At 41.1% G+C, this 16,954-nt stretch overlaps 1 protein-coding gene across 4 annotated transcripts in view; it reads left to right on the forward strand.

The window, feature by feature from the left end:
* Positions 1-6,237: 6,237 nt before the first annotated feature.
* The window catches only part of LOC137401016 (uncharacterized), a 38,375-nt gene continuing 27,658 nt past the window's right edge, over positions 6,238-16,954 (forward strand). For all 4 annotated transcript variants that reach the window (XR_010979272.1, XM_068087358.1, XM_068087359.1 and 1 more), the window contains exon 1: positions 6,238-6,380. Coding sequence is in view for 3 of the 4 variants with exons in the window: in XM_068087358.1 (XP_067943459.1) it covers positions 6,313-6,380 (68 nt within the window). In the remaining variant the exon portion in view is untranslated. The remainder of the gene's footprint in view (positions 6,381-16,954) is intronic.

Raw genomic sequence — 16,954 nt, forward strand, 5'->3', positions numbered from 1 at the left:
AGAAGTATGAGAAGACAAACAATAATATAAACCAGAGGTTTAATGAGACCAGAAGTATGAGAAGACAAACAATAATATAAACCAGAGGTTTAATAAGACCAGAGGTATGAGAAGACAAACAATAATAAAAACCAGAGGTTTAATAAGACCAGAGGTATGAGAAGACAAACAATAATATAAACCAGAGGTTTGATAAGACCAGAAGTATGAGAAGACAAACAATAATAAAAACCAGAAGTTTAATAAGACCAGAAGTATGAGAAGACAAACAATAATATAAACCAGGTTTAATAAGACCAGAAGTATGAGAAGACAAACAATAATATAAACCAGAGGTTTGAAAAGACCAGAAGTATGAGAAGACAAACAATAATAAAAACCAGAGGTTTAATAAAACCAGAAGTATGAGAAGACAAACAATAATAAAAACCAGAGGTTTAATAAGACCAGAGGTATGAGAAGACACAATAATAAAATCCAGAGGTTTAATAAGACCAGAAGTATGAGAAGACAAACAATAATAAAAACCAGAGGTTTAATAAAACCAGAAGTATGAGAAGACAAACAATAATATAAACCAGAGGTTTAATAAGACCAGAGGTACGAGAAGACAAACAATAATAAAAACCAGAGGTTTAATAAGACCAGAGGTATGAGAAGACACAATAATAAAATCCAGAGGTTTAATAAGACCAGAAGTATGAGAAGACAAACAATAATAAAAACCAGAAGTTTAATAAGACCAGAAGTATGAGAAGACAAACAATAATATAAACCAGAGGTTTGATAAGACCAGAAGTATGAGAAGACAAACAATAATAAAAACCAGAGGTTTAATAAAACCAGAAGTATGAAAAGACAAACAATAATAAAAACCAGAGGTTTAATAAGACCAGAGGTATGAGAAGACACAATAATAAAATCCAGAGGTTTAATAAGACCAGAAGTATGAGAAGACAAACAATAATAAAAACCAGAGGTTTAATAAAACCAGAAGTATGAGAAGACAAACAATAATATAAACCAGAGGTTTAATAAGACCAGAGGTACGAGAAGACAAACAATAATAAAAACCAGAGGTTTAATAAGACCAGAGGTATGAGAAGACACAATAATAAAATCCAGAGGTTTAATAAGACCAGAAGTATGAGAAGACAAACAATAATAAAAACCAGAGGTTTAATAAGACCAGAAGTATGAGAAGACAAACAATAATAAAAACCAGAGGTTTAATAAGACCAGAGGTATGAGAAGACACAATAATAAAATCCAGAGGTTTAATAAGACCAGAAGTATGAGAAGACAAACAACAATGAAAACCAGAGGTTTGATAAGACCAGAAGTATGAGAAGCTCTGCTATATCAGAAAATTTGATGCTTTAATGGAAACTTCAACCTCCAAAGATGCATATCCATACATATATATTTAATTGCAATGCAAAAGTGTTTGGTTAATTTATACATGTAGGTGATTTACATCTGTGTCACATCTCTTAACAAAGTGGATATATGATTTAGGTGCACTTGGCCTCGGTTTACCAGTACCAACCTCTTTATGTCCTGATTGCAACTGTAGCATTTTATCACATGATTTTTCATCTATTTTTTTGATTGGCCAGAGTTTTCTAGAACCATCGATGGTGGAAAAAAGAACTCACATACAACAATTCTCTTTCTATAATAAGTTTGGGTTAGTTACAAATTAAGAAGCAAAGGTGAACTGTATTTTGGCTATCAAACAATAATTACGAGTCTGTTCAATTTTCTTCAATAGCAAATGAGAACTGTAAGTCGTGCGTCCATACTTAATATAAGGGGTTTCAACCTCCAACTGTCAAAGTGTGAGTTCATGAAACTGAGCATCTAATATCAGGGAAATGTCATGGTTAAGAGAGTTATCTGAATAAATGAGATCGAGATTGCAGCTGTACAAGAGGCTCCACCATCCAGAAATAAACAGGAACTATGTTCGTTTTCAGGCCTGATCAACCAAAACAAGAAATATTTGTGTAACATATGAACAATGGCAGCCTCCGTGCAGAGGTTCGGCCAGAAAACTTTTTGCTGGCTGTTGAAAGAGCAGAAAAATGCTTTCATTATTATCAAAAAAATAATAGTGGGCAGGCAATGTTCTGGCTCACTAGAATCCAAAGGGGCATTTATACCTTGCAGTGGATTCATCATCCGAAGAACTGAGTGCGGTGATCTTGAGAGAGGGGAGGGGTAAATGCTAATAGCTTCTGCCTCGCATGAACTGACTGAAACTGAGTAAAACTATTCCCTGCTGAACTGTGAAGCACTCGCCATCATACAAGGTATAAAGATATTTCAAAAATACTTATACGGCAGGAAATTCGTACTTCATTTAAACAATCAACCGCTGTGGCCTATCGGTACTGCAGTTGCTAAGATTCTGAGATGAGAGTAATGCTAGATAACTACACTATTGAAATCCAACAATATCTTGCAACAAAGAATGTTGCAAGTGTACTTTCCCAGTTGCCCTTGGCCACAAAGACCATTGAAATAATGATCAATTGGGCAGCAAAAGCCCAAAGAAGTCATCAAACCAGTTTATTCTTTTCCGAGGACGGCTAATCAAATAAGATAATGCATCCAAAACAGAACTTGGCTTGCTAGAGTTTTGCGTTTTACGCATGCTAGATGTCCACAGCCAGCACTACGGACCAAAAATTTTATCAGAAACGAACGGAAATTTCATAGCACTGCATATAGGTTATCATGGCACTGCGAAGCTGAAATCTCTGGCTAGGTAACATCTCTGGTGGCCACAACTAGACTGAGACATTGAGGGCATGGTAAAGTGTGAGCTTTTCCAATGTAATTAAGCCGTACTACCAAAGGTTAAGCACAATTCATGGGCCTTGCCTGATAAACCCTCATCAAATGCGCATGTTGACTGCTAAATTTTGTGGTGACTACTATCTAGTAATGCAGACGCTCACTCCAAGTGGCTTGAAGTAATCTGGATGTAACAAAGCACCACAGCAAGAACAAAAGAAGTGATGAACAGTGTTTGGTCACCATGGTATCTATGAGCAATGAGTGTCTGACAATAGTAAAACATTTCCGAGCAAAGAATTAGAGAAATGACATCAAGAGTATTCTTTCAGCCCCTTATTATCCGACAGTGAACAGAAAACCAAAAGGTTTGTCAACATTTTCAAACATTTTGGTTTTAGAAAAAGCACTTGACTAAGTTGTCTCAGAACCACTCTTGATCTTTTAGTGTTGGCAACAGAGTTCTCGCTAAAAACTACAGGAATACAATGGTGGCTATTGGGTGCAGTCTCGCAGAGTTTATCTCTCATCACCTATAACATACAAAGTAAGCTACAGGATGAGTAGGTTAACTGGAAAAAACAGATTGACCAGCTAATGTCATGTGAATTCGATGATGCAGCTAGGAAGAATACTAATTTGGTAGGTCAGTACCAATCTACCGGTACCTTTTTTCTATTGCAGGTGGTGACAGAAGAGGGAACAAAGAAGAAAATGTACTCGATGGAGAACAAAACAGGGTGCCCCAAGAACACCATGCACTGAGGTAGCTATACCTTGAGCAGTTGCTACTAGGGTCGGATGAGTTCGGATTGACAATAAGAAAGCGATGTGCCAGCGGCCGCACAAAGACCACAAAGAAATCAGAGACCTCCCCGATTTGAACCACTATGACGTTTCAAAAGTTTGTATTGTTTTCGACTTGGCTAATTGTGTTTAATTTGGAAAAATGTTTCGTTTTAGAAAGCAGTTTTCCGTTTCTGTTCATACACAGCCACATACACATAGAACTTTCTGGCACTGCCGGTGGGAGGAGAAAGGACTCACAGACAACAATTGTTTTTCTGTATCTGCTTTGAAATAGGTCTAAGCAAAAGAGCAAAGCTGAACTGTCTGTTGGCTAGCAAACAATACTGATGAGTCTTGTCTATATTCTTTAATAACAACCGTGTTTTATAGAGCCTAACTGCCGAGTTTGCAACTGCTTTTATATTAATAATATCCCTCTCAAAAAATTATGTAATGATGGGGTGTAGAACTTTTTATTATAATGAACCTAGAATTATGAGAACAAGATGATTTTTAATCATTATAATATAAACGCACTTTAATTATTGCAAAAGGAGTGTGGCGACTTTGCAGACATTAAACCTTTTCAACCTGAAATGGATTTTGGTTAGCAAGCTAAAGAAGGTTGTTCGATCTCTGACCCTCTGTTCGCAGAAATCGCCACGTCAAGCTTGCTACCAGTTTTTAACATAAAAGCACTTTTTCGGAGTCCTGACAAGCAAAAATGGTCAAGGAAACACAACTATCCCGCTGATGCGAGGTGTTATCCCAATCCCTTAGAGAGAACAAGCCAAATTGATGCAATCTAAAAGATTGCAAACTTAGTCACTTACTGAGTGTGATGCTTGCTGATGCACTGTGACGCTGGTGCAATTTAGTAGATCGCCAACCTAGTGGTTATTAAAGAAGCTTGCTGGTGCATGGTGAATGCTGGATAATGCAGACGATTGCTAGCTAAATAATACTTGTAAAAAATTCACAGAAGGCCGTAGTCTGTTTTGTATTGTGCACAAAAATGAATATAACTATGCATACATATTTATATTTTAGAGGGAGGGCTTAAGCAAGTTCAAAAGGGTAAAGTGGCTAGTTATGTAAGGGTTACAATGATTTATAGTTTAGCAGAAAACAAGCCCCGCCCTCAACACATGATCATATAATGGCTAGTCCTATTATACACGTCTAATGGTGAATACACACAAAGGGAATAACTACGTATATATATTGTATTGTTTATACCAGCCCATATCAAACCCAATCAAAAGATAAAAATCAGTCACTTTTAGTTCATATGCCAACAGTGACTTTGATAAGATAAGCAGAGTGAATTATTACAAACATCGGCAAAAATGAAGTACATGTATCATCAATGCTACACATTTGCAACTGACGATTTAAACTTACGATGTACAAATAGCATTTGGCGAATATTGGATGCATTAGGGTGCTAAAAGCCCATAAACTTTCAATAGTGTTTAGCAGATTACGATGTAATGCAACCCGAGAGTGCAAAAATTATTCCTACCTAAAGCCAGTGGCTGTGAGTGCACTGGTTCGCACCAGCTCAGCGAGCCGGTAAAAATAATTCTCAAGCTTTTTATATGCGCGCTAATAGAGACACCTAAGAAGTATATGAAGTGTGCTCGCGAACGTAACACGGGTTTATAGATCTAGTGCGAACGAGTAGACCATTTGAATGTACACGTCGATTGCCTGTACAGTATCTACATTTACCCGGTAATTTAATGGTGACTGTTTTCTTCGACGTTTTTGAACACCCAGGCCACAGCAAGGATTTTCGCTATGTTAAGGGTAATCATTCTGTTAAAGTGACAACCGGGATTGGGCAAACCTTCCAATTTGGCGAACATGTACTTAGAAATTGCAAACTGGCCCAAACTGAGTTTTCAAAAGCTTGAACGCTGACAGTTCTTTAGCATGTTGCCGATTTAATAAGTTTTGATTTAGTCTTGCTACCATTTATGCGAAAAGTTCAACATTTTTGTTGATACATTTTGGAGTCATTTATGTCAGGATAGTGTACATGTTGCAAGTTTAGAATTTGCCGTCCTAATTGCAGCAGTATGCAAAGTTTGAGGGTATATTGAATATTGTGTTTACTTGTTTTTGTTGTTGAGCTTACACCGATAACAAGCATCAGAAATTTAAGAACTCAAATCACTCTCAATTCTGGTCTAACCACGTTGTTCCATTACTGATCTGACAGAAATTTTCTTCAGCAAAACTTCATTAATGGTAAATATAAACAATCTGTTACAGATGAACCTGATCATCTGCAATAGACAAGCTATATGCAGTTGCATGTTAAAGGCTTATTTACTCTTCATTGGCAGCTTGTTTACTCCTCACTAGTATGCTTGTTTACTCTTCTTGGACAAACAGTTTTTGTCCTAACACACGATCAGTATCTTTAGTAATAAGATTACTCAACGTCTTTGCCGGAAGTTTCAATAACCAAGCCACACATCTGGTGAACACATTTATTGAATTATGTAGGCCTAAGTATGGTTATGACTATGTTGATCTACACTGAAGGAATGAACATATTCTTATTAACTTAAAATACTTCAGATCTCTTGTCTTTTGCTTTTATACATTTTTTGAGAATGAAAAATTGACTTGCAGGTAGAACACAAGTACACATGCTGTGGAGTGATTCACCGTAACTAGCTGCGCAGTCACAAGCTCAAGGGGATTTATATGTGGAGGCGACTTTTTACAACTGCATCGCATTCACGCTCTAGTATGAGGGTGGTCGGCCTGATCAGGTAAATAAGTTTTTTGCTACATTTTTTGACTGTGCTTAGCTAAACGTATGATATATAAATATGATATACAATATATTAGAGGAATGTATATACATGTATGTAATGAAGTGGTTATTCTGGTTTTAAGAATGTGGCTGAGTTTATACAAATAGCAACCTCTGTTTAATGTTCTCTAGCAATGTATAGCAAATTGTTTCTGTGTAAGATGAAATTGGAGATAGCCGCAAAATCAACCTGAGTTGTTATAACTTTTGCCATTACTAGGGGCTCTACCCACAACCTACTAGCTTCAAATACTAGTTTTCAACACTTGCGGGTGTCACTCACCGACCTGCAGATGTCACTCACCCACCTGCAGGTGTCACTCACCCACCTACAGGTGTCACTCTCCCACCTGAAAGTGTCACTCACTCACCTGCAGATATCACTCACTCACCTGCAGGTATCACTCACTCACCTGCAGGTGTCACTCACCTGCAGGTGTCACTCACCCTACTGCACCTATTCTGAAGAGCAATTGCTAAAAAAAATGTAAAGTTCGTAGCACATATATATTCTCTTAAAATTTAAGGTGCAGATTCTCAGTTTGCCATATTGGGCTCAGAAATATTGTGTAAATGGTTGAAAAGCTGTGTTACTTCGGAAATAGGTTTTCAAAAGGTGCATAGAATGCTGAGCAGTAATAACAATCCTGGTATGGAGCATCCATTCTAAGCGTCCATTCTAAGTGCCCATTCTGAAGATTCTAAGCTCTCATTCTCAACTGATAAAATATGACTGTATAATAGAAAAAGTTATCCACTCTTGTCCTGATGCTTGTTAAATGAACGAGAAGACAATTCTTTATTTGGTATTTCTACTGATGGGTCATGAAATATTCATTACTTACCCAACTGTGAGGAAAGTTTGTTTAGAAAGCTTATTTGTGTGTTTCATGAATTTACCAATAGTCCCTCACATATCTAATACATACTGACACATAATTTACTCATCTAAAATTCAACAGCGTTTTTTTATTAGTAGACTGTTTGAAGTATTTTGTAACACTCAGTTAAATGATAATACGATATTCACCAGTAGAAACTGCTAGAAAGCATATCAGGCTCAAACTCTTTGTCTCATGCTGCCTGCAACTGATAGGAAATGTTGCCTTGCCATGCACTCTGAACTTGATTACTATTTTCATAAATAATTGACTTCAGACTAACAGGTAAAAGAAGCGCCGATGGGCTTGCTATAGCAGATATTTTTTGTTATACAGTAATTAACATTTGTCTAAAATAAACGCAAATGTTTTAGCACTGTAGAAGTTTGGCTACAATTCTTGAGTGTTTTAACCCAGAGATTATTGCAAACAATCCATTGTCAACACTACTCCGTCTTAATATGCAGCACAACCCATTATAACATACTAGCATGCTTGGCAGTATTGTGCACCTTGAGAGATCGGCATGAGTAATAAGTTTGTGCACAATTGACTCTTTTTGCGCTTAGCATATGAGCAAAAGAGCTAAAGCTAGTGTTTATGCATGCAGCAGTTAGACGTCCGAGTGGTGTAGTGGTAGTGTGTCTGCTTTTTGATTTGATGATATGGGATTGATTCCCGTGCCTGATAAATCTTTTTTTTAACGCTCTTAGAGTGGCAGACACTGTTCTTATTATAGTACTAGATGAATGCCTAGTAGAATCATTACCTAATGAATTTGAGTAATTTAACTGGAAAGTTAGATCTTTACTAAAATCTTAACTAAAACAACTAACTACTTGCGTTTGGGCCAGCTTAACAATCGTTACTCGTAATGGTAAACAGTGCTAGTTATTAACCCCAAGCAAGCGCATTACGCATGAGTATCTTAACCAATCTAATGACTATTTGCCCAATAAATCTATTGTATTCTGTGTAGCTTAATGGTTAAGTTTGCCATTTCTAGATCTTGATGTCCCAAGATCAAATCTAGTGCCATGCAGTTTTTTCAATTCTAGATTTGAATTGCTATAACTGGACAAAGGGTATAACAAATAGACAAACACTGAAGTTTATATATATATATATATGTTATATATATATATATATATGCTATATATATATAGCATGTATATATATAGCATGTATATATAGCATGTATATATATAGCATGTATATATATAGCATGTATATATATCATGTATATATATCATGTATATATATATCATGTATATATATCATGTATATATATATCATGTATATATATATCATGTATATACATGCTATATATATATATATGCTATATATATATAGCATGTATATATATAGCATGTATATATAGCATGTATATATATAGCATGTATATATATAGCATGTATATATATAGCATGTATATATATCATGTATATATATCATGTATATATATATCATGTATATATATATCATGTATATATATATCATGTATATATATCATGTATATATATATCATGTATATATATATCATGTATATATATATCATGTATATATATATCATGTATATATATATCATGTATATATATATCATGTATATATATCATGTATATATATATCATGTATATATATATCATGTATATATATATCATGTATATATATATATCATGTATATATATATATCATGTATATATATATATCATGTATATATATATATCATGTATATATATATATCATGTATATATATATCATGTATATATATATCATGTATATATATATATCATGTATATATATATATCATGTATATATATATCATGTATATATATATCATGTATATATATATCATGTATATATATATCATGTATATATATATCATGTATATATATATCATGTATATATATATCATGTATATATATATCATGTATATATATATCATGTATATATAAACATATCATGTATATATAAACATATCATGTATATATATATCATGTATATATATATATCATGTATATATATATATCATGTATATATATATCATGTAGATATATATATCATGTAGATATATATATCATGTAGATATATATATCATGTAGATATATATATCATATATATATATATCATGTATATATATATCATGTATATATATATATCATGTATATATATATATATATCATGTATATATATATCATGTATATATATATCATGTATATATATATCATGTATATATATATCATGTATATATATATCATGTATATATATATCATGTATATATATATCATGTATATATATCATGTATATATATATCATGTATATATATATCATGTATATATAAACATATCATGTATATATATATCATGTATATCTATATCATGTATATATATATCATGTATATATATATATATATCATGTATATATATATATCATGTATATATATATATATATCATGTATATATATATCATGTAGATATATATATCATGTAGATATATATATCATGTAGATATATATATCATGTAGATATATATATCATGTAGATATATATATCATATATATATATATCATGTATATATATATCATGTATATATATATCATGTATATATATATATCATGTATATATATATATCATGTATATATATATCATGTATATATAAAAATATCATGTATATATATATATATCATGCATATATATATATCATGTATATATATATCATGTATATATATATCATGTAGATATATATATCATGTAGATATATATATCATGTAGATATATATCATATATATATATATCATGTATATATATATCATGTATATATATATCATGTATATATATATCATGTATATATATATCATGTATATATATATCATGTATATATTTAGCATGCGTATATATAGCATGCGTATATATAGCATGCGTATATATAGCATGCGTATATATAGCATGCGTATATATAGCATGCGTATATATAGCATGCGTATATACAGCATGCGTATATATAGCATGCGTATATATAGCATGCGTATATATAGCATGCGTATATATAGCATGCGTATATATAGCATGCGTATATATATATATATAGCATGCGTATATATATAGCATGCATATATATATATAGCATGCGTATATATATATAGCATGCGTATATATATAGCATGTATAGCATATATATATAGCATGTATAACGTGTATATATATAGCATGTATAGCGTATATATATATATAGTGTGGAGGACCGGGACATACATGTATATCAATTACTGCACTTATATATATATCCTCACTAGCACTTGCCCGAACCTCCCGAACTTCCTCTATGTTATGTAATCGCATTCTTGAACTGCCTTTTTATTATATAATCATATTCCTGAACTGCCTTTTTGTTATATAATCATACGTTTATCCTGTACTAATCTTATTATATCTTGTACATCCTTTGTGCTATAAATAGATTGATGGGCGGAGCTAGACCATAGGCGCTGGCTATATAAGCCAGCGCAGTAAGTAGGCAAGGTGTGCTTGATACCACTCATACTTGTGAACACTTGTGTTGAAGCTATCATTAATAAAACTATTACATACTCGTACGAACTGATTCTATTGACGCCTGCCTGGTTGGCTCACCGATTGCACAAGCAGGCTCATTGTAACCATCAGACGGAACTGCCAGGGTGACTCTAGAAGGCTAGGAGGCGATCCACGGCTTTTGTCTAGACTCGATCGGGTGTGCCATGGCACAAGAGATCCAGTCCTAAGACCAGCCACTAGTGGATCCGGACTAGCCTGAGATAGAGATCCAGAAGGCAGGCCGGGGGTTTGGTTTCGGAGCAGGCCTGACTACTAGGTTCTTGTCTTGGACTGACTTGACCGCCACAGGCAAGTCAATCAGGCTTCGGACAAAGCAGGCCAGTAGCTCAGGTTGCGTTTCCCTTGTTAGGAAGTAAAGCTGACTCAGCTACCGGGGTCAGATCCTTTACACTGGTGGCAGCAGTGGGATATGCTGAACCCACAACAGGACAACTAACGGGGACTAAAGACGACGCAGGTATGGCCAGACGGACTCGCAGCGCAGAACGACCGGAAGCTCTCCGAACGGAGGGACTAGGAGGTCTAGAGCGACTGACAGGCGTCTTGGAAAGACTGCTCACCAACCAGAGAACACAGAGACCCCCTGCACCCAGAGAAACATTCAGAGCCCCAGAATATGACGGGAATAGCGATGTAGAGGCCTTCATCAGACAGTTCAACGACGTAGCCGTTGCAAATGACTGGGGGCCAGGGTCCGCGCTGCTACACATCCGAGAGAGACTGCGAGGGCAGGCTAAGGACTGTGGACACAGGCAGACCATACACGCCGTATTTAACAACCTCCGGGCCAGGTTTGGACTGACGCCCAAAGAAGCCAGAGCCAAACTGCAGGGCCTGAAGAAGGACCAGCACGCCACACTATTCGAGCATGCCACCCAAATAGAGAAGCTGACCGACATCGCATTCGGGGAAATGTCGGATTGCCTGAAAGAAGAGATGGCCGTGGACACTTTCTGTGGTTCGCTGGGTAATGTTTATTTACAGAGACATCTGCTAGCGGTGCCTACCCCTACGTTAGAGGCAGCCATGAGAGCAGGGAACGAGTATTTGCAGGTTCAACCTAGTATAGCGTCTCACCAAGCCCAACCCTTCAGGTCGGACGCCCGGGCAGTCCAACCGGATGAGACAGGGCAGGGCGAAGGAGAACGGGCCTTCGAAGAGCCGGCTGTGGTGGCCAGGACCACACCGAATACCCTCGAACTGTTGTTGACCTCGGTAACAGACCTAGCCAAAGAAGTGGCCAAGTTAAAGTTGTACATCCATCGGCCGCAGCCTATTCCAGAAAGCGGGGCCAAGAAAAAGGAAATGGCTAGATGCTGGGGGTGGAACCAGGAAGGCCACCGGAGAAGAAGTTGTCCGCGGAGGCAAGCAAATCAGGGGACGCCCTACAGGCAGGACCAGGGAAACGCCTACGGCCCGCAGCAGTAGGTCTACCTGCTGGCTGCAATAGGGCACCCGGACACGAAAAACGCAGACAACTTAGAAAAACATGTCGAAGAGAATCTGGAGTTGACCCGGAAGGTTGGCAGCATCCGGCTAGAACGGCTGCACCGGCCCAGAGGCCCCCAGCAGAGGCGATTCCCGTCTACAATCCATACCAAAGTCTATGGGATCTGGACGAGAGGGAGGAGGAATGCGAGGCGAGCCCCCGGGACTCGCCACAGGCGGCCAAACAGGCGCAGCGGCAGTACCTCCACCAGATCCAGAGACAGGGCGAGAGACGAAGAGTTTATGGACGTACCGGAGAACCAGAGAGGCCACCCGAAGGCCGGGAAAGGCCAGGGCGGAAGGGAGGTCCGACTAGGGCCGAGCACCCCGAGAGATCTGGACAGCAAGGGTCGGGACAGAGAGCGGATTCAGTGGTAACTGAAGCTCTCGAGAGACCAACGCTATACAGATCGGGAAGGGGGGAGCACGCGGCCCGGATGGAACCCCGCTTTAAACCTAGACAGGTTAGGTCGGAGAGAGATGGCCCCACCGGCGCTGATCCGTTCAAGAGATCCGTATCACCCGGATCGGGATGGAACGAGGATCCAGCAATGGCGGAGCATCTCCAGAGACCAGAGTACCACGGACCCAGAAGTGAAGGGGGCTGGAACAAAGCCGAACCCCCCAGGGGACCTGTACCCAAAGAAGGAAGGGGGCCGACCCGAGGCGACCATCTCCGAGAATGAAACCCAGGTCAACCCATGAGTCCGGTGTCGGGTCCGACAGGCCGGTACGGGGAGAGCACAAGGCCAGCTACTCCCGAGGAAAGCCTGGAGGACCAGCTCGAAAAAAGTCCACCACCGGACAGGCCTAGGGGATGCCCGAGGAGGAGAAAATCGGAAGATGCGCGATACCGCCGCGGCGGAGGAAGGGTTGCCAAGGATTGGGGCCTTGGAAAAACCCCATAAGTCAAGCTACTTCCTACCTGGAAAGGTAGAGAGGCAAGACTTACTGTTTCTCATAGACACCGGCTGCAACACTAACCTGCTCTCCAAAAAGGTGTTCGATAGAATGCTAGAGCGGGTGAAGGTGCAGCTGGAAGAGAATGACCGGTACGGGCTCATGGCAGATGGTAGCAAGCTCCAGTTTTATGGACTGATAAGGCTAGCCGGGAGGATCAGGGACGTACCTATCGAAGAGAACTTCCTTGTAAGCCAGATCAGCGAAGATGCTATTCTGGGCATGCCTTTCCTGATCTCCCACAAGTGTCAAATTGAATTTGGCCGACCAGTCATTTCCTTAGGGGATAGGCAACTTACTTGTACCGACAAGTACGGGAGGATAATGGTGTCCAGCGTTCACGCCTGGAAGAAGGTTACTATCCCTCCCTTGTCGGAAGTAAGAGTGGCAGGGAAGATTTCCGCCAAAAACTATGTTCCGGTGGGCCTGATAGAGAACTCTGATCCGCACATACCCATAGCCTGTAGCCTGAACCGACCTGGAGAGAGGGGTGATGTCACCATACGATGCCTGAACCCCGGACATCAACCTATAGAGTTGGGCGCCGGGCACGTTATTGGCTCATACACGGCTGTTGAGGAAGAGGACATACAGATGGATCTCTGGTCCGAGCCGGAACGCGGGAGCCTCGACGAATCAGGAGTTGGGTGTGCCGCTATCCGGACGGGGGAAGCCGTCCCGGGTCACCTGGTTGAGTTGTATCGGCAGGCCCTTCCAGGATGCCGGCATGAAGGAGAGAGGCAGAGCTTGGCCTATCTTCTGACCAGGTACCAGGACGTGTTCAGCAAGTATGATGGCGACGTAGGAAGGACCGACCTGATAGCACACAGCATACCTCTGATGGAAGGTGCCAGGCCGGTCAGACAACCCCCCCACCAGTTGGGACCCCTCAAAGAGGCAGAAGCGGATAAGCAAGTACAGGAACTGCTGGAATAGGGTTTGATCGAGCCTGCCAATGGAGCATGGAGTTCTCCGGTTGTCATGGTGAGAAAGAAGGATGGCGGGTGGAGATTTTGTATTGACTATCGACAACTGAATGCCGTCACCCAATAGGATGCGTACCCCATTCCAAGGATCGACGAGAGCCTGGACGCCCTGGCGGGAAGTCGATTCTTCAGCACGTTGGATCTGACCAGTGGGTACTGGCAAGTACCGTTAGATCCAGACGCCCGAGAAAAATCCGCCTTTGCCACGAGAAGCGGGTTGTGGAAGTGGAAGTGGAAGGTACTGCCCTTCGGATTGACGTCGGCCCCTGCCACCTTCCAAAGACTGATGGAGTCTGTACTCCACGGGCTCCATTGGAAAACCCTCTTGTTATACTTAGACGACATCATTGTCATAGCTCCGGACTTCGAGACCCACTTGGCCCGTTTGGGAGAAGTCTTCCAGAGACTCGCCGCCAATCAGCTAAAACTGAAGCCCTCTAAATGCTGGCTCCTCCAGAAGAAAGTGAGGTATCTTGGCCATGTGGTGAGCCCGGAAGGAGTGTCCACGGACCCAGAAAAGGTAAAAGCAGTTGCCGAATGGCAAATTCCTCGAAACATAAAGGAACTGCAGGCCTTCCTGGGGACCACAGGGTACTACCGGCAATACCTGAGAGATTATGCCACTAATGCCAAACCACTCACAATCTTGACCAGCAAAGGGAAGCCATGGAAGTGGGGAGAAGAAGAACAGCAGGCATTCGAGACCCTCCGACGAGGCCTGATCTCGGCACCCGTGTTGGGATATCCCAACCCAAAGAGTAAATATACTCTGGACACCGATGCCAGTAATGTGGGAGTGGGGCCGTCCTGTCTCAGAACCAAGGAGGTAGGGAGACCGTGGTGGCTTACTACAGCAAGACTCTCAGCCCAGCAGAACAAAACTACTGTGTGACGCGCCAGGAGCTCCTGGCAGTAGTAAAGGCCGTCAAACACTTCCGGCCCTACCTGTATGGACAACAGTTCGTGCTCCGCACGGACCATGCCTCCCTGAGGTGGTTGTGTAGGAGGAGGGAGCCGTCAGCTCAAGTGGCTCGGTGGCTGGAGATTCTGTCGGAATTCTCGTACCTACTAGAACACCGATCAGGGGCCAAGCACGGGAATGCCGACGGCCTGAGTCGACAGGTCTGCCCAAACGACTGTCGACAGTGTATCCGAATAGAGGAGCGAGACGGGGGCCCTAGCAAACAGGCATTGCTGGAAGGAGAGTCTGACACCGTGGCCGCAATTAAGCTACCAGGGGATCGAAATTTCCGACAGCTGGTGCAGAGCCAGATGGAAGGGACAGAAGCCGTGGCTAGGATGTACTGGGCAATAAAAAATGACCAAGAGCTACCGGAGGAGGAGCTAACTCTAGGGAGTAATGAGCTCCGGATCCTACATAAAAGACGGGAAGCCCTGAGGTTGTCCGCTAACGGCGTCCTGGAGGTCAGACTAGCGACAGACGGCCACCCCAGATGGTGTACCCTATGTCCCCGGGCAGACCGGAACCGGGTGATGTAGGACACGCACAGGCTTGCCCATGCGGGGGTTCACAAGACCGTAAAGAGGCTACTGCTCAATTGGTACTGGCCGGGACTGAATGCCGATGTGAGACGACTCATCAAGACGTGTGAGATCTGTCAGGTGGCAAAGACCGGTGGGAATCACGCGACCAAGAGCAGACACTGATTATACGCCGGGCGACTGTTGCAGAAGTTAGCGGTCGACCTGGTGGGACCAATGCCAGTGACTAACCGGGGGAATAAGTGGATCCTAGTGATTAGCGACCACTTCTCCAGATGGCAAGATGCCATAGCGATTCCGGATGCGACTGCCCCGGTAGTAGCCATGACCCTGGATGAAAGGGTGTTCTGTTATTTTGGCCTACCCGAGGAATTACACTCCGACCAAGGGGCCCAGTTTGAGTCTAAACTCATGGGGGAATTATGTAGCCTATGGAACATAGACAAAACACGGACTACACCATACCACCCCCAGGGGAATGGCGTTGTAGAAAGAAATAATCGGAGCCTAGGGGATTCCTTAAGAGCCTTGCTCCTGCGCCGTGGACCTACGGAGTGGGACTTGTTGCTACCGCAGATAATGAGGGCCTTCCGAGGCACTCCCCACTCCGCCACGGGGGAAACCGCAAATTACATGATGATGGGCAGGGAACTGCGATTGCCAGACCAGCTCTCAGAACCCGTGGCAGTCGCTGGTCAGGCGGTACAGCCCTACGTACTGGAACTAGCCAGCCGACTGGAAGAAACTTATGAAATCCTCCGGGAACGCCAGATGAAGATCCGAGTGGAGGATGAAGAGGAGCCCCCGTTATTTGAGGCAGGCGACTTGGTACTGCTAGTCAACAAGAGACGTCGACGAGGAGAAAACCCCAAATTACTGCCCAAATATGTGGGGCCATATACCGTCACTAGGTATGCCCATCACTAGGTAAAACCATACTATGCATGCCCGGAAGCCGATGGGAGGGCCCCGGCCACCAAGGAACCCACCAGGAGGCCAAACATCAGAGGTGCCACTGGACGGAGAGAGAGGAGGCCGGAAGGGCTGGTAGAGATGCTGCCCACCTTGGAGTGCACTAGAAGGGAGCTCCCTCCGCCAACACAGCAAGGGAGGATGGAC

This window comes from Watersipora subatra, chromosome 7, assembly GCF_963576615.1.
Source record: "Watersipora subatra chromosome 7, tzWatSuba1.1, whole genome shotgun sequence".
Lineage (NCBI taxonomy): Eukaryota > Metazoa > Bryozoa > Gymnolaemata > Cheilostomatida > Watersiporidae > Watersipora > Watersipora subatra.